At 35.5% G+C, this 27,632-nt stretch overlaps 2 protein-coding genes across 5 annotated transcripts; one reads left to right on the top strand and one right to left on the bottom strand.

The window, feature by feature from the left end:
- The first annotated feature begins 1,964 nt into the window (after positions 1–1,964).
- On the top strand, positions 1,965–8,165 carry si:dkey-22i16.9 (uncharacterized). The gene is made up of 5 exons (XM_052126745.1): positions 1,965–2,168; positions 3,105–3,416; positions 3,501–3,821; positions 3,919–4,200; positions 5,718–8,165. Exons 1-5 carry the CDS (start codon positions 2,117–2,119, stop codon positions 6,077–6,079), a joined length of 1,329 nt encoding a protein of 442 aa, XP_051982705.1. The 5' UTR covers positions 1,965–2,116; the 3' UTR covers positions 6,080–8,165.
- A 12,984-nt stretch (positions 8,166–21,149) lies between these two features.
- Positions 21,150–27,171, bottom strand: LOC127643839 (uncharacterized). 4 transcript variants are annotated; one of them, XM_052126752.1, is made up of 19 exons: positions 26,475–27,171; positions 25,187–25,242; positions 25,038–25,086; positions 24,794–24,859; positions 24,527–24,628; positions 24,250–24,387; positions 23,110–23,205; positions 22,953–22,982; positions 22,831–22,851; positions 22,698–22,721; positions 22,563–22,589; positions 22,287–22,313; positions 22,181–22,210; positions 22,023–22,058; positions 21,861–21,896; positions 21,708–21,743; positions 21,548–21,565; positions 21,386–21,450; positions 21,150–21,288 (listed from the first exon to the last, which is right to left on the bottom strand). In XM_052126752.1, exons 1-18 carry the CDS (start codon positions 26,475–26,477, stop codon positions 21,418–21,420), a joined length of 828 nt encoding a protein of 275 aa, XP_051982712.1. In that variant the 5' UTR covers positions 26,478–27,171; the 3' UTR covers positions 21,150–21,288; positions 21,386–21,417. The 4 variants fall into 4 exon arrangements, with proteins under 4 accessions (XP_051982712.1, XP_051982710.1, XP_051982713.1 ...); XM_052126750.1 differs by having other exon boundaries at positions 24,734–24,859; positions 26,475–27,170; XM_052126753.1 differs by lacking the exon at positions 26,475–27,171 and having other exon boundaries at positions 24,734–24,859; positions 25,187–26,457.
- Between the last annotated feature and the right edge of the window lie 461 nt (positions 27,172–27,632).

Below are 27,632 nucleotides of genomic sequence, written 5' to 3'. Positions count from 1 at the left end.
GTGTTGAGGTCACAAATATAATTGTCCTCTTTGGTCCTTAAAATAGTAAAGGCTCGGAATGCAATAATTTTATGAATGCCCAATGTTTATTAATTTTTGGTTTTAAAAGATATATATATATATAAGTTTACACACTACAAGACTACCACTGTGTCTGCATTGCTTTGCCTGTTTTAGTCATCTTTTGTTTTAATAGTGCTTTATAGTATTTGTCCTTGACATCTCCTGCTCACAAACTGTTCAATGTAACAGAGCTGCTTAAAATATCTAATTTTATGTTCCAAGAAAAAACCTAGCATATGGGTTTTGAACAACTGGGTGAATGAATATGTAAAAGTAAATTTTACGTTCTCAGGTGAACTGCTCCTTTAACTGGTGGCTCATCCTCAAAATAAAATTGTATCATTTAAAAGAAGACCCTTAGGAGATGCTGTACAATGTTCAGAATTAATTAAAGACATAAAGATATTATTTTGAAAATCTTAAATTGATTTGAAATTATTACCTAATAATATTTGCATTAAAACTACATGACACTGTCCTTGCCACAACCTAAAAACTCAATGGCCACAGGTCTTACCATGTTCTAGTTCTAATCTAAGGGTGATAATGCTCTACATTGTATTACAGATCATTTTCTAAGATAATATTAAGTACATTTTCTAAAAAAGCTACTTCATAAGCTCATTCAATTTCTTTACAATACACACTACCAGTCAAAAGTTTTGAAACGCTCATTCTTTATTATAATTGTTTTTCACATTATAGAATAATAGTAAAGACATCAAAACTATGGAATAACAAATGGAACTATGGGAATTATGTTCAAAATCCAAAATAAATAAAAACTGTGTTATATTTCTGCCAACTTCTTGAGGTATCACCCTGGGATGATTTTTAAACAGGATTGAGGTAGTTCCCATCGATGTTGGGCTGTTATTGGCTGCTTTTCTTTATTATTTGGTCCAAGTCATCAATTTCAAAAACTTTTTTTTTTATAAAATGTTTGTTTTATAATGAAATAAATGTATATGGTGGCACTGTTTGCTCCATCAAAGTTTTCTCATTTGAAATTATGATTGACAAATGAATCATGTCCCGTCGCTGACATATTTTTAATTTAAAAATCCTTTGTGTTCACTGCCTCATGGAACGAGAACCTGCCTGGGCAGAATTACGCATTTTCCGTTTATTAAGAATAGGCCTTCTATGTTGCAGGCATTGACAGAGATTATTTTTGTTTGACTTTAATGTGATTTTTATAATCTGTTTATTGTGCTATTTAGGCTCATAGCTCACTGTGCACCTTATTCCACAATCTGAGATTTGAGTGTTTGAGATTTGACACATCTGTGGCAATAAACTTTCTTTATTCCCGGGTCCTGACTCCTGGCAAATAACACAATAACAGCTCTTGAACTCTTGCGGTTAACCAGCTGTTACAAAAGGTTACTGTGCACATAGTTAGGGTATTAATGCACCTTTCTCTTTATCATTAAACATTAAATGCATGCTGGACATTTTAAAGAAGTGTTAGTGTTTACATGACATTAACACTCTTAACCCGAGCTGCTGTCACTGATGCGTTCTTGCTGCGTGGCACTGGAATAATCCATGAGGTTCCCGATCAGCTCCTTAAACTGGAGTCTGGCTATCTCAAATGACATTGACAATCCGTGTTAGACTACTGTGCACGCAAAGAAATAAACTTTTGTTTTTAAACCATTATGTTATTCCTGCAACAATTTAATGCCAATTAGACAACGGTGCATAATGAACTGCAGCAGAACAGCAACAAGTATATCAATTATTGGGGGGGACAATTTGGCCATATCTCATTATTGGTGGGGTGACTTGTCCCCCTCAATGTATGTTGTAGTTACGGTGCTGTCTATTACCACACTCCTCTAACTTGTAAATAGTTGGTTAGAATGTTACTGGAAATTTAGAAACTCGGTGCAATATTTTTATTTTCATATCTTTTTCATGTTCCTTTTTTCTTGTGGTTTATTAAATTTTCCATAATCCCAAACCCCTTTTGTCTACAAACCATGTTCTCTATATCTTTTTATCTTTCTTTCTTTTTTTTATTGTTCCAGATCCCATTAGACCAACTATGAGGCTATTTCAATCTACAAGGAGACATGTTTTTCTCATAATACTTTTTGGTAAGATCTACACTGCCTGGCTAAAAAAAAGTCGTCATTTGGATTTAAATAAGCAGATACTTAGAAGCCTATGATTAATATGTTTCAGCTGGCAATAATTATTTTAACGCTAACTGGTGCAGTAGCTTCTCATTTCTTTAACAACCATGTTGTAAGATGTATCCAGTGGTCGTGGAAAAGATGTTACTGTGTTTCAGCAGGGTCAAATTATTGGCCTTTATCAAGCAAAGTAAAGGAGATTGCTGAAATCACTGGAATTGTGTTAAGAACTGTCAAACACATTATTAAATCCCGGAAGGATAGTGGTTAACTGTCAGCTTCGCGGAAAACATTTTGTCTGAAAAAAATCTTGAATGATTGTAATCGGAGATGACTTGAAGTCACATCATAAAATAATCTAAAGTAGAATTCACGGCTATGTTTAATAGTGCAAGTAAGAGCATTTCCACATGCACAATGCAATGAGACGGTAAAATAATGCACGCAACCGAGCATACATAATGCGGGTATACAAATGGAAATCACGTGGACACAGGGAGCTCTAAAATACTATTGCACAGTAGAAGCCACAGGTGTTGTATGATGAGTTTATGGCTGTAAATTAAAGTGACCAAAACCATGAGTTCAGTATTGTGAACCGAACCGAATTGTGAGATTAGTGAACCGTTACACCCCTAGTGACGTTGCGAAAGGTTGTTGAAATTAAAGCTAAAGTTGGTCCAATGAAATATTAAAGTATGCAACTATTTTTTTGGCCAGGCAGTGTGTATTTCTTTCATTATGAATGAATACATTGTCATTACTCATTTTAAACATAGATTAAGCATTCTGGTCTGTCCTCACAACCCTTTTTTTTTTTTAAACATTGTCTTCCTGAAAACACACTTAAAAGATAATTTTCTTAATCAAATATTTTTATGGTCTCTTTCCTTCTAGTGCCCATTTTAGCTGGATATTCAAACCCCATTGCAGTAAAATTGAAGGCCACTGCTGTTCTCACCTGTAATGAGACATGTAATGGAGCTGTTTTATGGACAAATAACCGTGAAAACCTTGAGGTTTTAAAATGTGTCCAAGAGCGTTGTACTGAAGGAGATGGCTTTAAGAACAGAGTAAGTCTTTCAGCTGAAAAGATCAAGCATGGAACCCTGTCTCTCACCATACATCCATCCCTGTACAATGATGAAGGCTGGTACGAGGCTTATTGTGATTCAGCATTTGTCTGTAGAGTCTACTTGGACGTTTTTGGTAGGTTCTCACTTCATTAGTTCAGCATCATGTAGTAATCAAGATGATGTCTGATTGTTTGTTTTGTGACTTTCCACTATTTAGTACCCAACACTGTGAATGCCTCAATTGGAGACAACATCACATTATCCTGCTATGCACGTACAGAGAAGAATATTGCTGATAATGATGTAAACATCCTGTGGAAAAAAGAAGATCAAATAGTTTTGCAAGTTAAAAATGGGATGACACACAATGGTTCAGGCTTTGCAGGCAGGGCCTCCGCTTCAGTAAATCACTACAGGGAGGGAGATCTTTCCCTTACCATACTCAGGGTCACCCTAGCAGATAAGGGGTTATACCGGTGCTATCACAAAACAGAAGAGGAACATGGGCATCCCGGAGCCATCACGCTCAACATTAAAGGTTGTTAAATGTTTGTTTTTATTTGTATTTTTCCACCAACGTTTTCATCCAGAAAAAGAGTTGTTGTATTAAAACCAATGTTCAATTATTTTTTCAGCTCACCAACATTTTCTTCATAAAAAGTCTGCTGATGATCTCACCCTGAACCTGTTCAGCTCAGACCCAGTCACGGTAACTTTCAACAAGTCAAAGGCAGCTGAGATGCTTGTCTGCAGTGTGAAGAGAGGCAAAGCTACATGCAGCCCCGGCTACAATGACCGAGTGTCCGTCATTAATTACTCTCTTGTGCTGTATGGGTTGACAGCATCTGATTGTGGGACATTTACTGTGAAAGACCAGATGGGTGAAGTCATTAGTGTCAACATAGTCACTGTGGAGGGTATGTTTAATTTAAATCAATCCAATCAATGTTTAAAACAGATCTGTCCAGGCCTGGAATGTCCATCAGAAGCACAGTGAAAAATCCCAGTCTTGTGATTTGACCCACTCGTTTTACAATATTTTACATTTATCTTAATTTTATTTCATTTCTTGACTGATGCAGAGAAGGCTTATTATATGCAACTTTGGTCTTTATCTAGAAATAAGCCTATAAAAATGCAACCTAAGGAAAAAACAAATACAAGCACAAAGTTGCTTATAATACGCTGCTCTGTGTCCTCTGTGTTTTTGAGCTTGCTGTGCTTTGCTCCCAGAGTACAATTAACTGTGACAAACTATTAATCGCAGCTCTCAAATATCCCCACCTACTTTTCCAGCCATGCTCCACATCAGTGGTGTCAAACAAAAGTCAGTGAAGAGATCAATCTGACTCGCTCGCTGCTGCATATGCGCAAATTCGCGATTTTAATCGTTAACCAGGTTTCTGACACAGTCACAGGGCAGCCCAGTTTGTTATCCCCCCATTCACAGCAATAATGAAAAATGTATGGATTCATAATAATAGTTATATTCATAATATCAGTTGTTTCCAAGTTTTCTAATAAGTATTATTACTGTTATCATTAGATATGCTGCTGAGAAGCAGAAAAGTAAGTAAATGTATCCGTACAGTTTAGTTTCTTTTAGTACATCGGCTTTAATTTGTGCTCATGCTCAGTTTCAGGAAGATTAAAGTACTCTTAGTTTAGGGATTAGTCCTACATAAGATGTGTGGCCTGTTTGATGAAATTTCTCCAATTTCATCATCTTCAGCAGACGTTTGACTCCACTGCACCAACACTGGATTGCCAGCTGCCAATAAACATCACAAGAAGAAGAAACATGTTCTTGCCCGTGACAGCACTATAAAATACATCATGAAAAAACATTTAACTATACAGTACATAAATAAACAGCAATGATGTTGATGTCGAAGTTGCTGTTATGTTCAGTTGAGCTGTATTGTGTTGTCAGTGCTGTCTTGTTCGGTACACAACGATATCATATTAGCTGGATAGCTAGCTAGCGGCTACTGAGCCTCATTGCCTTTTTCCATGACAACAGGTTATATACTTCCTAACAGGTTGATTTCATGACTGTGTTTTAGTAAGCTAGTTGTGTGTATAACTTTGCCAAACTGCTTGCGTTTTTTAGCTAGACGTGCCTGATCCGATCGTCTAGATGTAGAACATAGGCTAAATATCGAATATATTATTTTCTTCAGATAAATATCGATATAATTTTATCCCCAGCCCTAAATAATTTGTTTCTCCTGTACCAGCTAACATGTGATCAATCGGTGTCAGCTCCTCCAAAACCCCAATGATGTTTAATCGGAGTGTGTGTGAAAATATTGAATTAATTTTTTTGCCAGTTGCCCAGTTGTGTAAATATGAAATATTGCAATTAGGTTTGTGCATATTTTCGAATATTAAGGATATATTTATTGAAAAGAATTGTCTTTGTTGTCCACAGGGCTCGCCCAAAGACATCACTTCATAGCTATGTTCGTACCAGCTGGTTTTGTTCTCTTTTGCATTTGCCTTATCGCCACACACTTTTGGTGTCGATATCAAAGAATGATGCCGACACCGCAAAGGGACCTTTTACTGCAAATCAGTCCAGCATCGTATAGTGAGCCTGAAGAGATTGGATTGTCAGAGCAGGAGACCGGCCAAAACAATATTTCAGTGCAGCCTCTCATTCCTCATGCTCCAATAGAGGAGACCACACCTTTGATGCCTGTGATGACCACTGAGAAGCAGGACAACACTGCAGAGGAGAGATCTACACATCCATTAATTTATGAGGACCAAGAGGGGGAGAAACAAAGTTAAACAGCATAGGAATGCTTTAATGAAAATTATGAACTGCTTAAGTTTTCTCTTCTGCTGTTCTATTGCAACATTTGGGCAACTGGGGTCTGTGAACAAAAATACCGAACCAAAAAGGGCTCCATGGTTGAACCCTATGCTCTGGTACATTATTTTTAAGGGCTTTCTTGGGGTACTGCTTAACTGTGCCAATGAACAATATATGAATCTTCAAGAAAATATATTATATTTTTAGCTGAGATCAGCAGTAGTCAACAATAGGTATGCTGGTCCACTTTAGCATAGGTTTCATGCATATAAAGTGGAATTAAAGTATTTAATTTAATCAGGGTTTCCGCAGGTTTTAAAAAGTCTTAATTCGCCCTCCTGTAAATTAAGGCCTTAAAAAGGTATTAAATCGGTTATGTTATGCAACAGTGTTGTACATTTTGTCTTAAAATGTGTACCTGACATGACAAGTAATTTCGTAATGACACATGACATGCTAAATGACATCTTACGAATGGGATATGCTACATGGAATTTCTACAAAAAGCAAAAATGTGGTTAAATCATGAAAAAACTTTATCTAAAATCAAATATATATTTTTTCACAAACTATTAGCCTATAGATTTAAGTGTAGAAGATTAGATAAAAGATTATAGGTTTTATGTACTGCCCTTCAAAAGCTACATAACACAAAATTACTCTTATTTACACAAGTCATCCTGTTAGACTGCTAAATATGAATTGAACAGTATAATAGTCTTCTTCTGTATTTGTAGAGGAATATAGCTGATACGGCGGGTCTGATCAGAAGAAAAATTAATTTCCACATTCTAGTGGTTGGTAGCAGAGGTATTCAAGCCTTATGGTACTTTTTGTAAAATGTGTTAATGGAGATCTATTGAAAGTGGCATTTTTAAACTTTGAAGTGTTCCCTAGGCATTTACATTTAGAGAACATATTGACACATAGTGTTCCCTTCAGTTGATTTTATTTAGTTGGTCTTAAAAATGTTTTTAAAAAGTCTTAAATTTAGCTTCATAAAATCTGCAGAAATCCTGTTTATTGTATTCAGGTAAATACGTTTAAAATACAGTCATTAAAGTAATTGAATGTTGAAAACCAAACAAACTTAAGAAATCACACCAATACTCAGGTTGCGACTGCCTTCCAGATAGAATTACTGGCAAAATTACCAAACTGGCATTAATGTGATTTTACTTGTTTACAAATTAATTAATTAATGGCTCAGGTAGAACGTTATTGTTCCTTATATGACATATGAAATCACTAGGGTCAAACCACTTACTGTAGTAATGCCTAAAGATCCAAAATGGTGAGTCAGCAAGGCTGTTATACGAGCCAAAAATGAAACCATCTCTGATGATTTCAGATGTGCTCAACCGAAGACCTAACCTTTTTCCTGTGCCTTTTCTCATTAAGCATTACAGTACACTGCACTTATTTTCTTTACCTTTTGATGTGTTGCACTTTTCTTTTTTTCCTTCTTTAAGTGTGATTCATTTGCATTTATATTAGTTTAATTTAATATTTAAAAATACTTTATATGACTGTGTATTTTTTATTAGCTTTGAAATAACTATATTGACATGAATGCAAGTGTGACGACATCTGGCAAGAAAATTCAAAAACATTTGCAGAAGGTAAAAAAACAAACAAATATATTTGAAAGTCACTTTTTGTTTTTCATTTTTTTCACTGTTTTGGAATTCTGCCAAAATCTTGGTGTACATTAAAGTAGTATTACATTGTTTATTGTAAATTGGCTTCAACAGTTTATTACATTACAATTTTCCATTCTCCTTTGGAACCGAGTTCATGTTGCTTAATGTAACAGGATTTTAAAATTGCTGTTTTTGTGTACAAGGCTTTATCTGGTGTCGCATCAAAATACATTAGTGACCTTCTGATTCCTTACTCTCCCCAAAGCGCACTATGTTGAAGTTTTCTTAATGTATTTTATTTAATGTGTTTATATTTTGTATGTTGCATGTTTTCCTTTAATGCTTTCTTTTTATATGCTCGTTTTATTGTACAGCACTTTGGTGAATCTCTGTTAAATGTGCTATAGAAATAAATTTTGACTTGACTTGATGTTTGTCACTTCTTCGGTGTTAGTCTTAAACCACACAGAGTTACTAAAGACTATTGTTTCTCTTAAGTTATCATTAGTTAACACCATTATGCAATAATAGAACAACATTCAAGTACCATGAAATTATGATCTGCTATTCCACTAACCAACAAATGCACACAATTTTCATCAACCTGCATACTTTATAAAACAGGACATCTAATTAAGTTAATGTTTCTTAATATTAAGAAAACAAAATCTTATTCATGGCCTATGCAATGAAAATGAGTTATAAATCCTTGAAGGGGGATTTTAAACTAGAATATGCTACTCGTTGGATATTATTAAAGTGGGATAATACGTTGCATAATATGTGTAATTCTACATCACAAATTTTAACACTGTACTGTAATCTGTGCATGGAAACCTGCCCTTAATCTGGAATAGATTTTTTTTTCTCTGCCAGTATTTAGATTATTTTCAAGTGGCCATTTTTGGAAACAAAATTCAGAAATTACAAGCAAAGATCAAATCAAAGGTTCTCAAATGTTCTTGTGGTAGAAGTTATTTGTTGGCCTTTTGACCTCCAGGGTTGATAATGAGGATACATATTTGGTCTATGACCTAGCTAAAACTGACATGCAGATAAGGTGACTATAATGCAAAATGTTTTCATGTAGATCAAGAGCAAACCACAGCTCAGACCACAGCTCTGCTGTCATGTAACATTGACCATACCTGCTGGATATAATGAACACGATGATGTCATGGACATAAGTTTCCTTTAAACTGTGTACTTTAGTCACTCAAAGTCTAAAATCCTTAAAAAAAAAAATTACGCCATTACGTCATTTTGCCAAAAGGAATCCCTGTGGCAGACCTTAGTATAATTTAAAACAAAAGCATTACGGCAGTTAACCCAAATAAAGTTTCCCAATACCCCCCGATAAGATGAAGCTCATATAACATGTTTATGGCAAACATTGCACATATAAGATTGCATCTTATGTGTTACTTACTAAATCATTTCACCTTTCCTGATCTATCATTTCAGACTTTCTTCATTCACTTTTGATTCTTTACTCTCTTTTAGATCACCTCAGCCAAGGTAAGAGAATTCATAACATCAGAATTATATTTGATTTGTTTATTAATTGTGACAAATTAAGCTGTATATATTTTTAGAAACTGCATCTGATCAATAGTCTGGTAACTGGTGAAAATGGAGTTAACCCTGTTCTGGTGAGGGGTCTAAACCCATCCTTGTAGGATAGCCTCCATTAACTCAGGAAATTAGTATTTTCTGTTCATAGCACTTATTTTATCGCACTATACAAAAAAATAACAGATGCCTTTGTGTCTGAACCCCTTTTTTGTTTTGGTTATCTTTAATTATGTGCATTTGATTCCTGATCTGTCAGTTGTTGATCAAATATTTAGCTTTTTACTGAATACTTTCAAACTGCAAACCGTAAATTCATTTTATTTCAGTGTCGCTATGATTTCATTTTTTAACAGAGCACTTAAAAAATACTTTAGTCTATTTTTGTTTTATATATGCATTTCGATTTTTATAAAAAAAATTCCATCAAATTAAATTATGTAATTTTTAACAAACTGTTATTAATAAAACTTAAAATGTTATTAAGTTATATATATATATATATATATATATATATATATATATATATATATATATATATATATATTAGATGGTTAAATATTACACAATTCAGTTTGATGGAATGTTGTTGGAATTGAGATTAAAATGATTTTTGAGTGTGTTTTTATGCAGGATTCTAATGGCACAATTCTTGTCATCTTTGTTATTAATGTTTTGTGTTCAATCAATTGTTTAGAGCGGTCCCTCCACAGAAGAACCACTTCAAGAGCACCTGTCTCAGTTACCCATGTGATTAGAAGACTCAATTTTGAATCTTTCTGATAGATAATGAGTGTTGCAGTTTAGTATAACTCTGACTTTATTACCTGCATATGCCAACTCAGGTCAACCCTACTGTGTCTGGAAATTCTCTTGGGTAAATTATTTAATAGCTGAGGTCAGTTGAATACATTATTCTTGCCCTGATATTTAACATACATTTCAATAGACAGTAGAACCAATACTCTTGTTGATAATACTTTGAACTGATTTGAGTTAATTCTTTTCTATTGACAGATACTTTGACTTTCTTTTCTTTTCAGCAATTAAAAGGCTGTTTTCTTTTACTATTTAATATTAATAGTATATATTAATATATTATAATATTTAGTAAAACAAAGAATCATTGCCAATAATCAAAATGGATTAAAATGGCCTATTTTATGTGAGCCTTCTTCCAATTCTAAACCATTCTAATTGTACAATGCTTTTCTATATTTATACTGACAAAGTTTTTAACATTTACATAAATAAAATTCTCTGGTTAGTCATAACTGTCAGTATTGTCACATGTGATTTTTACCCTGGTTGTAAAAATGTTGTAGTTTGATTATTATATTACATTGTGCTGCCATCTACTGGAATTGTAATGGTAAAAAAAAAAAGCTGTTAAAATAAATTTCACAGACCACACCAGCCATATCTTCTGTCTGGAAAATTCAGCCACTAAGAAATATAATCACTGAGGGGTAGTGGCATCACAATAACTTATTATTATAATAATTATAACTGTTTTAAAATGATTCAATCTGCCATGAATGTTTTTCCATTCTTAGTCAGGCCATAATTTGTCTCTTTACCAAGAGCAAACTGCTTTCCATTCAGACTGCTTATTAGTCTGTGACAAACCTCAGTCCCGATCTCAGGCAATTAACCAAAATACTTCTATTTAAAGTAAATCATGTCAATTATTTTCAAGGTTCAAACTAAAAGAAATGCTGTAATTGTGGTTGTTTCAGGAAAGCCTGTGTTGCAACAGAATGAGGACAAAAAATGTGTCATCAAACACAAATAAACAGAAAATAAATCAGTAATTAATCTGCTCAGGTTTGGGGGTGTTTGATCATAATGAAGATGATGTAGTATAGGCAATTTGAGTAGAGTACACATGTAAACATCTGTTTTTTAATATACACTGCAAAATATTCCTGATCCATGAGATCTTTGCGTTTTCTGTATAAAGGCTGATTTGATGTACGTTTTTAATATTTATTTAAATGTTGCAAATATATGTAGAAAATGGAAATTCCTGAAATTATTACATTCATTTTGAGACAAAATAATTATTTGTCATTTTCATTTGTCAGTTTTGTTCAAGGTCATTAAATCAAAAGTTTTTCAATAACTGTCCAATAAGTCCAGCAACAGATAGCATCTGGGGTAAAAAGCCCCCCTGTTACAGGTGCTAAAGGCCCCTATAAAACACAATGTTTTTCTTAAGTGGGGAAAATTGGTTTGTTCTGAAAAATGTTCACAGTGGGCTCATATTGACTGATCATATTATAATGGTTATTCATAGCCCTATCACTATTGTCCCTATATCTTCACAAAATCACTAGGGGATAAAAAGATTCCCTCATCACTTTTTTTTTTAAACTGAATTTTCTTCATAACAACCTTCCGTTATCATTGCATTTCACACAAATTCTTGCTCCATCAATAGCTTTTCCTTAAGGTGTGCCTTTAGTTGTACCCTACATATGCACATATACACTAATGCATTTTTCTATTAGTTTATTATTTGTTTTATTGCATTTATTAGGTATTTAATTCTGTCAAGTCAAATTCCTTTAAGAGCAATCTTACCAAAAGATATGTTTCATACTGTAGATACCAATTATAGGACATTTTACATACATTTAAATGAACAAAACAATGAAAAGACCCATTGTTTTCATCAGTGCTTCATAACTGCTTAGATTTCAAGATGTCTGTTCTCAGCAATAAAGGGCCATGCATTTTAATTTTTTATAGGGATATATCCCTTTAAAGGGATAGTTCACCCAAAGATTTATAGACAAATATTTCAGCTCTGTAGGTTCTTACAATGTAATGGGGCTTTTCCACTGCACGGTACAACTCGACTCTGCTCGTTTTTTTGTGGTTTTCCACTTTGGATAGTGCCTGGTACTTTTTTTTAGTACCACCTTGGTCGAGGTTCCAAGTGAGCCAAACCGATACTAAATGTGACGTCAAAATCCTGCAGATCACTGATTGTTCAGGGAGACTCATCACTACCAGCGTCACTGGATTTCCGACACACGACATCAACCCGCTAGTTTTAACGTTATAAAGAGCGATAGAAGTATCATTTGTTCACACGACTTTTGAATTGTGAAAAAAGAAATGGCTATGCGCAACGAGGTGCAAATGGTCCACTCGTTAGCGATGAGTGAAATGAAAAAGTCTCTCGGGATGTGTCTCAGCTGTTGGCCGCACAAGGCTACCACCGGACCTACCAACAGTGCAGGGAAAAGTAAAAATGTTTTTATGTAAAAGTGACTAAAGAACCATCAAGGAAATGTGGAAGTGGTTCGACCAAATGGACGCTATCTAAACCAGCAAGCAATGGGAGGGAGAGTGCCCTGGACTGGCGTTGATCCACGATGGAGGATGGTATGTTTTGTTATGTTAACTCTTTACTCTGCTTGAAAGCTTCACTTTATTTAGTTGACCAGCTAATGGAAGCTTGCTGCTTCTAAAACAACCAGGCCAATTTAACTGTTACACTTGTGTAAAATCGCCATGCAACAAATTTATGCAGCACAATGAGCTAGTAGCTAACAGCTAGCGGTCGTGTTATTGTTTGGGAACGATCACAAAAAAAAGGATTTATATATTGATCTGTTTCTCACCAACACCTATCATATCACCTTTGAACACGTGGATTTAACTACTGGAGTCTTATGGATTGCTTTTATGCTGCCTTTATATGTTTTTGGAGCTTTAACATTTTGGTACCAATTCACTTGCATTTTATGGACCTTCAGAGCTGAGATATTCTTCTAAAAGTAATTGTGTTCAGCAGAAGAACATTATACACATATGGAATGGCATGAGGGTGAGTAAATTATGAGATAATTAAAATTTTTGGGTGAACTATCCCTTTAAGAACCAAATCAACCAACAGTCACTTTTCTGATCAACAGTTACACATAATCAATGTAATTAATTTGTGATTAATTAGTCATTCATTTTGGTCCATTAGCCATGTGATTATGGGTGCTTCTCAATCAGAAGTCTGCAGCCTCCAATAGGCTGGATATTTCGGCTGCCCCGTCATCCAGCACCAGGGGCGTCGGACTGGGGGGGTAAAGGGTACCTAGTACCCAGGGCCCGAGGCAGGGGGGCCCCTTAGAAGTCAGTTTTCTATACATACATATTTGGTACGGGGGCCCAGCAAGATGGTTTGTACCCAGGGCCCAAAATTTGGTGCTACGCCCCTGTCCAGCACAGTCGAAGGACGTCACAATAGTGAGGACACGGAAGGGAGCCTCGTTTCGCAGCATTCTTTGCCATATTTTCGCGCCCATATGAGCGGCCGCGTTTCCCCGTGTGTAGGACACCCCGCGAGCCCAAATTCTTAAAAATAAATTGCTGAAAACGAGTTGCTTGACCGCGCAGGCGTAAACCTTTATGACGCAGCTTCTATTTCTCTCTCTCTTTTCCAGTTTTATTCGCATTTGCAGCAATGACAATATGTAGAAAAAAAAAAAAATGCAAGTAATTTAGACAATACAATAAATTAGAAGATTCAAAGCACAAATAAATAAAACAATATAAGGGCAATTACATTCATTTGAAAAGCATGAAATGTTTTATAGTTTTTACAAGTCAAGGGTTAAATTTTTTCATATTTGAAAGGGGTAAAATATACATTTTAAGATCAGTGTTTGAAAATATATTATAAAGTAAATACTTTTTGAGTGAATTTAGCTTCGTGAATAAAACATTTAGCTAAAACAATGAAGGGATTAAGGACATATTTAACGTTTTCTGATGTATATGGGTTTTCTAAACAAAGTAAAATATCACATGGTTCTAAGCTTATGGTTCGCCATGAACACTTACTAGACTGTCTCATTCTAGAGTGCTGAGGAGTCGTCTAGCCTACACCCTCAGAAGGACAGGTATAGGAAAGACAGCTTTACTCGACTCACTGCAGCCTTCCGTTTGAGAAGCACACTATATCATGGTCATCAACAGTTTTTTTTTATGTTGTGACATATTATTGTGTTATAGTGCCATCTACTGGTAATACAACTCCTGTGGTCACTGCATTAAAGGAATATTCCGGGTTCAATGCAAGTTAAGGTCAATCGACATTATTTGTGGCATAATAGCTACTGATTACCTCAAAAATGATATTTGACTCGTCACTCCTTTTCTTAAAAAAAAAAGCAAAAACCTGGGTTACAGTGAGGCACTTACAATGGAACTGAATTGGGGGCCAATCCGTAAACATCAAAATACTCACAATTTCAAAAGTCTAGTCACAAGACATAAGCGCTATGTTTAAAAACATTATTTTAGTGTGATGAAACCACTTACTAAACTTTACTGAGAAAAGTTATAGGCCTATCCAATTTTACAGCTTCCTTGGCATGACAATGTAATGTCAACAAACCCTAAATCGACTGTAAAAACTATAATTTAAACAACTTTACAGCTCAAATAATACGCAAGTTTTAACATAATTAATTTAAGTGCTTTTATAAAATTATAACCTTCACATAAACCAAGGACGTAGCTAGGTAAAATTCCCTCCCCTCAAAACTTTCCAGAAAAATTGAAAGGCTGTGAATTCAAACAGTTCTTTCACACTTTCAGAAAGCAGAATTTATGAATTTTTTAACTACTTTACAAATATATTTTTTAAGTAAAAAATAATCTCTAATATTCTGTGTGGGCCTGGATCTAATTTGGGTGGGCCCAGGTCCACCCTGTCCCACCCTTGACTACAACACTGCTTTAAACCCTCCAAAAATGTATCCCATTCAATTCCATTGTAAGTACCTCATGTGCATTTTTTTTTTAATGGAAAAAGACAGATGAGTCTAACTATTTATTTTTCATTTATGTTTTTATGGTAATAAACATTTAGCCACAAATGCTGCTGATTGAGCATTACTTGTATTGAACCCAGAATATTCTTTTAATATTTTAAGGAGAATGGTAATTAAATCAGTGTAAAAACATTTAAATCACTTAAGTCTGATTCTTTGCAGAGGGCGTTTCCAGCATTGAAGGACATCCGGGGCTTAGCCCAGACCATTTTATTTTCACACTCGCAACCAATTCTCTGCAGTCCAAAGCTAGTGAGAGGGTATTCTTTGAGTTTAGCTCTAGCTGGGCCTGTTTCTACAGTTCCTAAATCTTCCACTCTAGTATATCCTCGACTAACTCATCCTCTCTCCTCCCTGAATCATCTGTGATGCAAAAGAACAGATACAGCACATAACTTATTGCAAATCAGCTTCAAACAACTAATTCATCAAGTGCTACATATGTCAAAGTGTAGACCAATACCATTGAAGAAGATCAAATCAGTGGGATTGCCCTAATATCTATCATGATTCTTGAATTTTTATGTACATTACCATAAAGTCATCACAAAAGAATTATATTATACTGAGTAAAGTGAAGTAAATTTTTTTTTTAATATAAATAATTTATATTTTTTGACATAAATAGTCAAAATGATGTATAAGATCCTAAGTTAAAGCAATACATGAATGACTTTAGTCTAAGTTCATTGACACACCATGGCATCGAACTGTATATAATTCTCCATGTTCATCTGTCAAAATCCTTTCATTAGGATCAGAGACTCCAGCCACCCGAGTCATGGTCTGTTCTCACTGCTACCATCAGGCAGGCGGTATTGCAGCATCAGGACCCGCACCAGCCAACTACATGACAGCTTCTTCCCCCAAGCAGTCAGACTGTTGAACACTTGATCTATCAGGATCAATAATTAGCACTGCACTTTATTAATCTATAATCTCACACTGGACTGTCAACATATTCTCCTCAATATACTACTTCATATATATATATATATATTTCATATACTCCTTACTTATTGTATTGTATACTGTGTATTCTATATTGTGTGTATTGTTTACTGTACATTGTATATAATTATTGTGTTGTGTAAGTATGTGTACATTTGATATGTAAATTGTGTTGTGTAAGTATGTGTACATTTGATATGTAAATTGTGTTGTGTAAGTATGTTGTTTACTGTAATTGGTATATGTCTCGTCACTGTCATGACTGCTATGTTGCTCGGAACTGCACACAAGAATTTCACCTACTGTTGCACTTGTGTACATGGTAGTGTGACAGTAAAGTGATTTGATTTGATTTGATTTGATTAGGAGCATTGGGATAAACAATGTTTCACTTTTAACTTTCTCTAAAGTAAAGTGACTGATTAATTGTTACCAGTTTCCATGCCTGATTCTGGCACATCTTTGCTACCCTCAAAGTGTACATTTACTACAAACTAATATCACAAAACAAGTCACACATACATTTTATGCTAATGCTTATTGGTTATCCTTAGAGAAAACAACACCTGATAAACAAGAAAATTATGCTCCGTACGGGACTCAATTCACAGTCTCCAGCGTGAGAGACAGATGCACTAACCACAAGGCTAGAGGCTACAACGTGTAATATCAGTCGGTAGTGGACGTGTTGAGGTTTAGCCTACTGTGGGTGAAAGCCAGCCAGATGATGATCTTTAGACTTTTAAGGACAAAAACAAATGTGAATTCTTACCCACTGACTTCTTTCAGAAATTTTAGAAGCCTCATTTGCTTCATTTTTGCTGTCTTTCCTGCTAACTGCTGTTAACTCGCCACTAAGTAACGTAAGTTGATGTCAGCTCCTCCCCACCTGCTGCATATTCAACAGAGAGGAAGAAACGGAGTCGCCCATAGGCTACCGACAGCAAAGGAACTTATTCTATAGGCTAGATTATGCCTATGTCTATTTTCACAGGCTGTATGCAGTATGTGCAAAGCCAAAGAACAATGAAATAAGGCAACTTATGATTTCGGGGGTTTACATAGGCTATTGTCCGGTTTCATATTTGTCAGTCAACTTCAAAATCTCCAAACAAAATCGGCTGCCGCCGCCTGTGATTCTTTGGTCTGGAAAATTCAGCCACTCTGACATAAAATCCCATAATAGTCGTGGTCACACTTTTGCTTATAATTATCATAATTTTTTCCATTACAATGTTCCAATCTGTTTGTCTTGTATTACATTCTAAGACAGACCATAATTTGTCTCTTTACCTCACAGAGCAAACTGCTCTCCATTCAAGCTGCTCAGTAGTTTGTGACAAACCTCGTTGCTGATGTCAGGCCATTGACCAAAAAAATATTTTACACTTTACAGAATGAGTAGTTATTAGTTATGTACTTAAAAATTATGAAAACATCATGAAACTTTGATTTAGATATTTTCATATTAATATGTAAAAGTATATCAAATATTGATCTGTTAAGCATTCGGTTAACCATGTTTTTATGACGTAATAATCAAAGTTTTATTGAACTGTTACCCAAAAACGTAACATAACTATTATACATATTATTTTGGGTCAAAAGTGTGGTTGTTAAACATTGCATTACATCAAATTGGCATCAGGACAGAAAAACATCACATCACTCATGTATATGAAAAACACACACTTGCACATACTTCAACAGAGAAAAAAAATGAATAAGAAACACAATTAGAACCTCAGGTTTTAAGGTGTTTGACCATAATGATATATGTATGTATGACGTTGTATGGGTAATTTGTGTAGTGTACGCACAGTGTGTCACAACTACAGCAACCTGACATTATAAGAGGACAAGCCTCAGTTTAAAAGCAAAGTTGTGAGGATAGCTCGATAATAGTTTGCACTTCTGCTCTGTCATGAATGTACTTTCATTTCCTTTGATATTGTGCATTTATTGATTTTATTATTTTACTGTATTTTGATATCAAGTACAGATCTTGTCATTCAGCACGTGGATAATATCTGTCTAAAAACAAACAGTAATCTCAAAGATTTCTGTCTTTCTCTAGTAGAATTTATTTTTCCTTATCGATTTTTCATCCACAGCTTTCCAAGATGAAGTTTCAGGGCATTCTTTCCTTGGCCGGACTTTTCAGCGTTTGCACTTGCGTCCCTGTAAGTGTCCATCTATTTATAAATAAATGATAGATTGCTTATGTTTTAAGTTTGAACCTGTAGTAATCTGCTTGCATTTCTCAGGTTTACCAGCCACAGATTGGAATAATTACAAGTAACAGTAATGAGGTACTTTTCCTTTTAATTTCTCCTCATTCTGAATAAATTATATTACATAGGTTTTTGTTTTCTGTTATGCATACTGAAAATGATCTACAAAGCAACACTTAACTACTTCTTGTAGATTTTGGGTCTCAACACACTCATGCTGGCAGGTATCGGATTGGGTCAAGCACAGGTAGTTCAGCTTCCCTTCACAACTTTTTTGCAGGAAACACCTTTAACTCTTTGCTGATTGATTATAAAAGTGCTCATTTGAATGTTGTAATTTGTTCTGTTTGCTTTCTTTCTCTATAGGGTACACAATTTCTTTCCCCTTTCCTGATCCAGCAGCAGCCCCCACAGGTGCTGAACATTAACCCTCAACTGCCAGGACCCTTCTTTCCCCCTCAAATAAACCAACTGAACCCAGCCCAGATGCCCCCATTGCGGCAAGAGCTGCCTGTGCCGCGCATTGGTCCCAATAGTGCCATACCAGCTCAGAATCCTGCCCAGGTACAAGTACACCCCAGACAATTACAATATTTGATGTCATTTGTAAAACATTCATACAATAATGATCTTCAAATGGATGTTGATTCTGTTTTAGCTTTTGGTTATTCTTTATCCCCAAAGAACCATGTGCTATTACACATCTGAGAACAATTTGTTGTTACAGCATTTCGGAGAGCATGATAAAAGTCTGATTGTATTTCTGTATAGATTTTTCCATACTTCCTGTCTAATCTATTTCCTCTGAGGAACAACCCTGTAAGACTGCCAACAAACCCGAACCCTGGCTCAAATGTTAAAGACCAGGCTAACGTGCAACCAATACAACCATTCCAGGTACTGTCATACCTCAGATAACTCTTTCCTCAGTGTGAGATTAATTGATTCCCCTAAATGTGGTTCTTACGGTCCTAAGTAATGAGTGAAATTAGTGGTGATGAATGAGTTTCAATGCAGCTCAGTGAGCACTTTATTAGGAACACCTGTACTCCTACTTTTTTATGGGATTATCTAATCAGCCAAAAATGTGGCAGCAGTGCAATGCATAAAATAATACAGATACGGGCCAGGAGATTCAGTTAATGTTCACATCAACCATCAGAAAGGTGAAAAAAATATGATCTCAGTGTTTTTGACCTTGGTATGATTGTTGGTGCCAGATGGGCTGGTTTGAGAATTTCTGTAACTTCTGATCTCAGGGGATTTTCACGCACAACAGTCTCTAGAGTTTACTTAAAAGAGTGTCAAAACTAAAAAACATCCAGTGAGAGGCAGTTCTGCAAACATAAATGCCTTGTTGATGAGAGAGATCAACAGACAATGGCCAGTCTGGTTCAAGCTGACAGAAAGGCTTTGGTAACTCAGATAACCGCTCTGTACAATTGTACTGAGCAGAATAGCATCTCAGAATGCACAACGCGTCGAACCATGAGGTACAACAGCAGGTACAAGACCACGTCAGGCACTTTATTCGGACCATAGATTGTTGATTAGGACCTCATAAAGTGCTCAGTGAGTGTAGATCACCTCCACAAAACCCACCATTAAAAATAAGTTTCATTTGTCCAATCTCCAAAAATAATGTAGCTGGAGTTGATGAATGAAAATGTTTCTTCTTAGATATTGAGGCTTTTTTCCTAACATTCATGCTTTCAGAATAATGGAAAAGCAGCGGAGCCGAGTGTAACATCTGCTCCAGATTACCGTGGTGATCGTCCTGGTCCTGGAATTGGACAGGTAATGCAAGTGTAAACCTGAAATCTGTTCATTTCTGAAGATTTTACTGTTTATTAAAATTGTTTCTTTTCTTAATGTTCTTGGTAATAAAGCTTTTTTGCTGTTATTTTAGAAAGTAAACCTAAAGACAAACATGACCAAAACTTTGTTACGTAGAATAATTGCTTAAGAATGTGATTTGTTTAATAACCAATGCATTCTCTATGACAGGGGCATCTTGGCATCCCATTGTTTGAGCCATAGGGTTCTTGGAAGATTTACATTGTTAACAGAATTCAGGTAAATTATGTTTCTGGTGTCTTTCATAAAGGTATTTTATGATGGGATTTCTTACATATTTTTCTCAGGCCTCACCCTAACTAACCTACAGTAACCCTAACCCCATTCTTCTCAAATAAATATATGAAAATGTGTTGATTTTTCAGACTTCCCACCAAGGAGACCCCTTCCAGGAGATTCTTTTGTTCAACATTTTCAAATATCGCCAAATAAATAACTGACTCTCAATAACTTGGAATAAAAGTCTTTTTTTTTGCTGTTCATACTCTTATTCTCTCTCGTTTAAAATGAATCCATGAGTTCAATGGATTACATTTTCCTAGAGTGTATTAAGGTAAACAGATCTGGCATGCTGTCCATAATGGAGAGACAGTGCTAAAATCCCCCTGGATTATCTTACTAAAGAAAAATGAATTCATATAGAATTTTTAAATAATAAATGATATAGGTGTTAAGAAATAGCAGTGGAGGTAGAGGGATACCAGATGATTTGTCACCAAAGTGAGGGAAGAAGTATTTTTTATATCCTAGCTTAACATATAAATGACAGGAGTAGAACAATCACCTGTTGGACTTATGTTTGGAACCTCATTAAGAACTGTGATTTCTATATTTCAAGCATAAAATCAGGGATATACAGTACACCACAACAGAGAAATGTAAAAAAATGATCAATGCTGCCATGTTGATGCTAAAACTTTTAATGACATAATAACAGATTATCTAGTAAATTTTAAAAGTAAGCACTGTGTGCAAATAAACATAACAAGCATTAACAAGCAAGAAAATAAAATCTATATATCTATACATCTATACATTTCAGTGTAATACTGGATATAATAATAGTTAGATGTTCTATCACCTGTGGAAAAAGAAAAGAAGGTTAGTTCAAGCCAAAGTGAAGTTATGATGTAAGATGTTAATGTTAGCATGTTAGGTGCAGTGGCAATCTGTCCTACCAGAGAGATTATTGTATATTGTTGCTCTCAGCCTACTTTGACCCATAATCACTTTCAGACTCCGCCTGTAGAGAGTAACAGCCAAAAGCAATGTTGTATGAATTAAAAAAGCATGAGCATATAAAATGTATACTTATTCAACTCGAGGACCAAAACACTGACCTTCATGAACGAGGGAAGCTATAAAGACAATCACGACATACAAAAATAAGTCAAAGTCAAAAAGATATACTGCAGCAATAGAGATATTGTAAGATGACAAATAATTCCAACCACTGGTTAGATATTTACAACATATAAGAAACTCTTCATGTTTACTTACAAGCTGTGTAATGCCATACTCAAATGAGATTTTTTGCTGTTGGAATGAAACAAATGTACTCTTTTACACAACCTAAAGTGGCAGGATATCCAGTGTGATCCACAGAAAAACTATGGACAAATGTTTGTTGGTACAACATATTCTTATACTTACAGTTGCAGTAGGGTTGTAGATGAGCTTCACATAAGGCTGTGAAATATAGAAAGGACTTTTACAGAGTTGGATACGTAAACCTTTGCACATTTACTTTTATACCTCCTCTTTTCATTCATTTAAAAAATGATGCATTTTCATAATAGTGCCAAGGGCTGTTACCTGAGGGCCATAGAGAGAGTAACCACTCTGACCATACTGAAAATGAAAAAAGAAGAATTACACAACAAAATACATGATCTGGATCTTGTCTCAATTGTGCATTGTTGTGTTTAAGTTTAAGGCTTAGTCGAGCATAAAATCAAAATAACTTTGAATACCCCCATTTCCTGAGGCCTATGTACTCCACCCTGTAAAACAGTGATAAATGGTGTAAATGACTGAACATGAAGCATATCATTTTCACATAAGATAATACTTTTGTACCTTTGATGTCTGCATCTGCCCTCTTCCCTGGAATGAAGCAGATTATTTTTGGTTTAATATCTTAAATGTATCTTATTCTTTTGATATTAAAATGGTTATATACACACACTCTTATAACTCTTTGCCCACATGTTCTATGCTCCCATTCAAAGTAAACAACAACAACGACAACATAAATTATATAAATCAATAGTTAAAAAGTTATGAAAAATAAAAGAGAAAATTATTTAAAAGCCCTAACCTAAATTGTATAAAAATAAATGTGCAATGACTCACTTTTGGTAGAAGGAAAATATTTTCACCCTGAAGCAAATGCAAAACAGAATTCTGAATATATATCTATTTTATTATATTTTCTGAATTATGTGAAGTTAAAGTACACATACACATGTCCATATTTAGTGGTATTACCTCTTTTAGAGCAAGACTAGCATTCTGTTAAAGGACAAAAAGTGTTTTAGCATGCTTTCAACTTTATTCGGAAAGTAATTTAGTCACAGCATAACATTGCATCTCAAAATATAAAAAGAAGAGCTTCACTCACCTGAACAGTCACATTCTCAGCCTAGATGTTCAACCAAGTGAAATAAAATATTATGCACATGTTAGTCACTACAGATATGTATTTGTTACTGATTATCTTTAAATAGGTTATCAACCTCTTACCCTGAAGACTGGTAGGAACTGCCTGTTGTCCTAGAACATTACAAAAAAGATAACTCATAATCCATATAAAAGCAAAAACAATCTAAAATAACCCCTTGTTTTCTCCCTTGAATACATTTTTGAAGGAACACACTATATTATTAGGGTACAGACTTACCATCATGTTGGGATTTAGAGGTCTTCCAAACATTTGATCCATTTGATTATCGCTACCTACTGGAGCATGAGAGGGGTGCAGTGGCATCCTGTCAGGCTGAAGGGATTTAACATTAACATTCAGGAGTTTGTTACAATACTGCAAACATTGAGTTGAGAAATTGGTGCTCACATTGGGACTTATTCATGAAACATGAGCAGAACAAATGTTTGGTAAATTGTAAAATAAATAGTTCACCTAAAAGTAAAACCCTCTCATCATTCACTCACCCTCATGCCATCCCAGATGTGTATGACTTTCTATATTCTGCAGAACACAAATAAAGATTTTTAGAAGAATATCTCAGTTCTCTTGGTCCATACAATGCAAGTGAATGATGAACAAAAACGTTGAAGCTCCAAAAAGCACATCAAGGCAGCATAACAGTATTCCATAAGACTTCAGTGGATTAATCCATGTCATTTTAAGCGATCCAATAGGTTTTAGTTGAAAACAGGAGGAAATGTAACACATTTTTCACTATTGATCTTAACAGCAGTCTCCTTGGCGATCATGATTTTAAGCTCAGTTACACTTCCTAGCACCATCTAGCGCTCTGCGTATGTCTAGCACTAGGAAGTGCAGTCGAGCTTGAAATCATGATCATGCCTAGAGACTGCAATAGCAATATATACATTGAAAAATGTGTTACTTTTTGGTTTGTTCTCACCCAAAACAGATTAGATAACTTCAGAAAATACATTTTATGCTGACTTTATATGGTTTTTGGAGCATCTACATTTTGGTCAACATTTACTGTATGGACTTACAGAGAACTGAGATATTCTTCTAAAAATCTTAATTTGTGTTCTGCAGAAGAAAGAAAGTCATACCCATCTGGGATGGAATGAGGGTAAGTAAATGATGAGAGAGTTTTCATTTTTGGGTGAACTATTCCTTTAATAAAGCCATTCTAGTGTAAATTGACCCATTGAGTTAAAAGATGTTAAAAGTGGTCTTTGTATTTCAAGGATCAGCCAATAAGATATATTTCAACCCTGATACAGAGTTCACAAGTGTTATAAGGGTGTTGATATCAACAGAATAAAAACTTTGCATAAAACAGTTTAGCTTAAATAGCAAATCTGCAGCATTACTTACTCTGAAAGGTGGTCTGTTCCTACCCGATCTAAAACTCTTCTGTGGTTTACCAGTACCTCCCCATCTATCCAATTGTCTGTTTCTCCATGTACCCTGGTTCAAACTGGACCCTGGTCTAGTCCATTCAAACTCTTCACCCTACAGCAAAAAGTGCAAAGACAACCCTAATGTGTACCTGACACATGTTTTCTAATTTAACTCTATGGAATTGCAGGTATTTAAAGATTGCTGATATTTTATAATTTATCATTTAGAATATATTATGCTGCTGTCTCACCCTATCTTCTCTTCCATTTTGACCAGGGAATGTTAGACCCACACTATCTTGGGTTGGTTCAGCAGATGGTCCATCTGGATTCCATGGGTTCATCTGAGCTGGCTATAACAGTTAGTGAAATCAACAGAAATAGTAACAGTTGGTGAAAAAAACATATATCTAAAATGCAAGATGCATAATGTGAAAAAAAAAAAAAAAAAAACGCACAACAGTCAGAATTCCAAAACGGTTGCGCTCAAATATCGGTCTGATAGGTTTTCCACTCACTGGCCTTGGGAAATATCTGTCGGCATTCACTGGGTTTACCTCGTCCCAGAGATCTCTGTCACTGGGCTAAAACAGAAGTCACCTGTCACCAATTTATGGCTGAAATATTATTATTATTATTTTTGAATTGCACTATATTACCAACTGCAAGTATTCAACAAAGATTTAATTCCTGTACCAATAAAACAGACAAAATGGTACATTTTTTATGTTACTTGTGTTTGTGTTTTTGTGTTATACTTACTTGAGCTGCCACCACAGCACATGATAATGCAACTACAAACCACATTGTTCTGTAAAAAATTTAACATTGTAATTTTACAAATGTTAATAGTTACATGCTGATGTAGACCATATATTCTGATAATGTATCAATAGAAATTAAGAGAATACCTTTTCAATTTTTGTCCCCAGTGTTTGTCCCTGTGCCTTCTTAGTCTGGTGTCGCTCTTTATAAAAGGTGATGGTTGAGCAATCAGCAGTGTTGCTAACGTTCCTTTGTTTTGGCCAAGAACTTATCAATTATCTGAGAGATTGTTATTTACAACTAAAAATACTAATACAAAACTGATTTTAGATAAGATGGTCCAAATATAACATGTAAACAAAATGTATAGCCCATTTAAATCCATACAAGCATGTTTATTTCATAACAGGCTCAAAATTCTTGCTTCAGAAATGATCTCAGTGACAATTCTCTCTCTCTATTGCAATATCAGTTTTACAGATTAAAGACAGCCACAGAGCAGTCATGCATTGTAGGGATTTGCCTTATTGCTAAACTAATTTGTTGCCTTAAGCCTATGTTTAGGGTCCTCCTGTCTAGCATTTAGCAACAGCAGTCAAGAGGTATTTTACCCCAAATAATGACTGTTTTGAGTTATCCATACAATTTACCAGATAACCAGACAACTCATAGAAAGACTGTGAAAAAATAAAAGATAGAAATCTATTAGGCATGCATTAGTGATGCCTTTGATTATGTACACCCAGCACTTTATTAGGAACACTATGGTCCTAATAAGTGTCCGACTTGATCTTCTGCTGTTGTAGCCCATCACTGGGTGTTTTTTTGTTTTTGGTACCATTCTGAGTAAACTCTAGAAACTGTTGTGCATGAAAATTCCAGGAGATCAGCAGTTACAGAAATACTCAAACCAGCCCGTCTGGCACAAGCAATAATGCCACAGTCGAAATCACTGATATCACATTCATTCCCCATATTACCTGAAGCTTCTGACCCATATCTATGACGCATTTCACTGCTGTCATATGATTGGCTGATTAGATAATCGCATGATTAGATAATCATATTAAGTACATGTACAGGTGTTCCAAATAAAGTGCTCAGTGAGTGTATTTCAGCATTTGGAAATGCATGAACATTTTCAAAGTAATGCAGCAATATAACTTGGGGATGCGAGGTCTCACGCTGTGTTTAATGCTGTGTTCACTTCAACTAGGAAAGTTGGAATTTCCAACCAGCCGAACCCGACCTGATCCCAAAATCGCTCACTGCTTTATAATTTCTTCTCCAAGCAAGTATTTTTGCAATTTGCTATGGTTATGTAAGGATCGTAGGCATCATTCCTAACAGTTTAATAACAATAAACATATACAATTTTAACAAGGCACTGCGGCTCCTTGGCACACCAGAACAGATAGAAAAACATTGGCTTACCATTTATCAAGCGCTGAAACTTTGCTTGTGTAACAATGTAACAAGTTCTCTTTGCTGTCTGAACTTCTTCATGATGTAAAATCTTTGTGACACCTGCACTAAAAACAAGACAAACGCAGTGCAACGAATGAAACAGAATGCAGATGTTTCGACATGCGTTTCGACAAGCCTTTTTAACTTGACACAGTGTCTAAAAAATACGGCGGTCCTGCCCAAGAAGCTGGAGAAACAGCGAGACACGATACAACAGTCAACAACATCTGTCCAGCACATGTTTGCATAGGAAAACATCAGTGCAGATATTCTGTGTGAACAGCACCTAACTTGTCCTAGTGTTAAGTTAGGTAGGTCTGGTTATTTTTCATTAATTACAAACCCAACCGGAACCCAAAGATATACTTGAAAAACTGACCAAAACCCGGCCAGAAACCCGATGGTTTCTCAGGTCCCGTCAGGCCCGGGTTGCTTAATTTCTCTTAATAATCTGAGTGGACCTATTTTACCCTTCTGACCTCAAACCACATTCATCAGCTGCTGTTGGCCTATTTTTCAAGGACTTTTCCAACTCCAATCCCAGCTCTGACCTCTAGCCCCAACTCATGCCCCAACTGAACTCCAACACTTGCCCCAAATCCAACCCCTAGCCCCAACACTTGGGGGTTAGAGGTCTGCACCTGACACAGGCCCGTTGGGTTTTGGCCCGGGTTCGGGTCAGATTTTCAAGTAGGACTTTGGGTTCAGGTTTGTAATTAATGAAATAAAAAATCAGGCTCACCGAACTTGTTTTGCGCACACACTCTCACTCACAGACACGCAATGGACAAGTTAGGGGCCGTTCACACCAAATGTGTTTTAGCGCACTTGTTCTGTTCTGTTTTCCCATTGTTTAAACACATGTCAGGGTAAAAATAACTTTTTAACTGATTGATCTGCATCAGGTGAAGTTTCAGCGCATAAACAGTAAGTCAATGCTCATTGGCCCTTCTACTTTAGTGTTCTAAGGGGCTGCCATGCCTTGTTATAACTGTGTATGTTTACTGTTTCAGTACTGTTAAGAATGTTGCCTATATGCTTACATATAATATAGCCTATTGAAACAATAATTGCTAGGAGAAGAAATTCATTTGTAAGTAATTTCGGGTTCTGTAAGTAAAATCC

This window comes from Xyrauchen texanus, chromosome 5 (assembly GCF_025860055.1).
Source record: "Xyrauchen texanus isolate HMW12.3.18 chromosome 5, RBS_HiC_50CHRs, whole genome shotgun sequence".
Classification (NCBI taxonomy): domain Eukaryota; kingdom Metazoa; phylum Chordata; class Actinopteri; order Cypriniformes; family Catostomidae; genus Xyrauchen; species Xyrauchen texanus.
The sequence above is the reverse complement of the archived record's forward strand: the minus strand, read 5'-3'. Positions and strand labels throughout refer to the sequence as shown.

What these genes read in the sequence shown, in the direction of transcription:
- LOC127643839 (XM_052126750.1), bottom strand. An exon ending in TGGGGACAAAAATTGAAAAG is followed by an intron (nt 25,087 to 25,186) that starts GTATTCTCTTAA and finishes AATTTTTTACAG; the next exon opens with AACAATGTGGTTTGTAGTTG. An exon ending in ATATTTTCCTTCTACCAAAA is followed by an intron (nt 22,314 to 22,562) that starts GTGAGTCATTGC and finishes GCTTCATTCCAG; the next exon opens with GGAAGAGGGCAGATGCAGAC.
- si:dkey-22i16.9 (XM_052126745.1), top strand. Translation starts at nt 2,117, where the DNA reads ATGAGGCTATTTCAATCTACAAGGAGACATGTTTTTCTCATAATACTT. An exon ending in CATCACGCTCAACATTAAAG is followed by an intron (nt 3,822 to 3,918) that starts GTTGTTAAATGT and finishes TTATTTTTTCAG; the next exon opens with CTCACCAACATTTTCTTCAT. An exon ending in CAACATAGTCACTGTGGAGG is followed by an intron (nt 4,201 to 5,717) that starts GTATGTTTAATT and finishes TGTTGTCCACAG; the next exon opens with GGCTCGCCCAAAGACATCAC.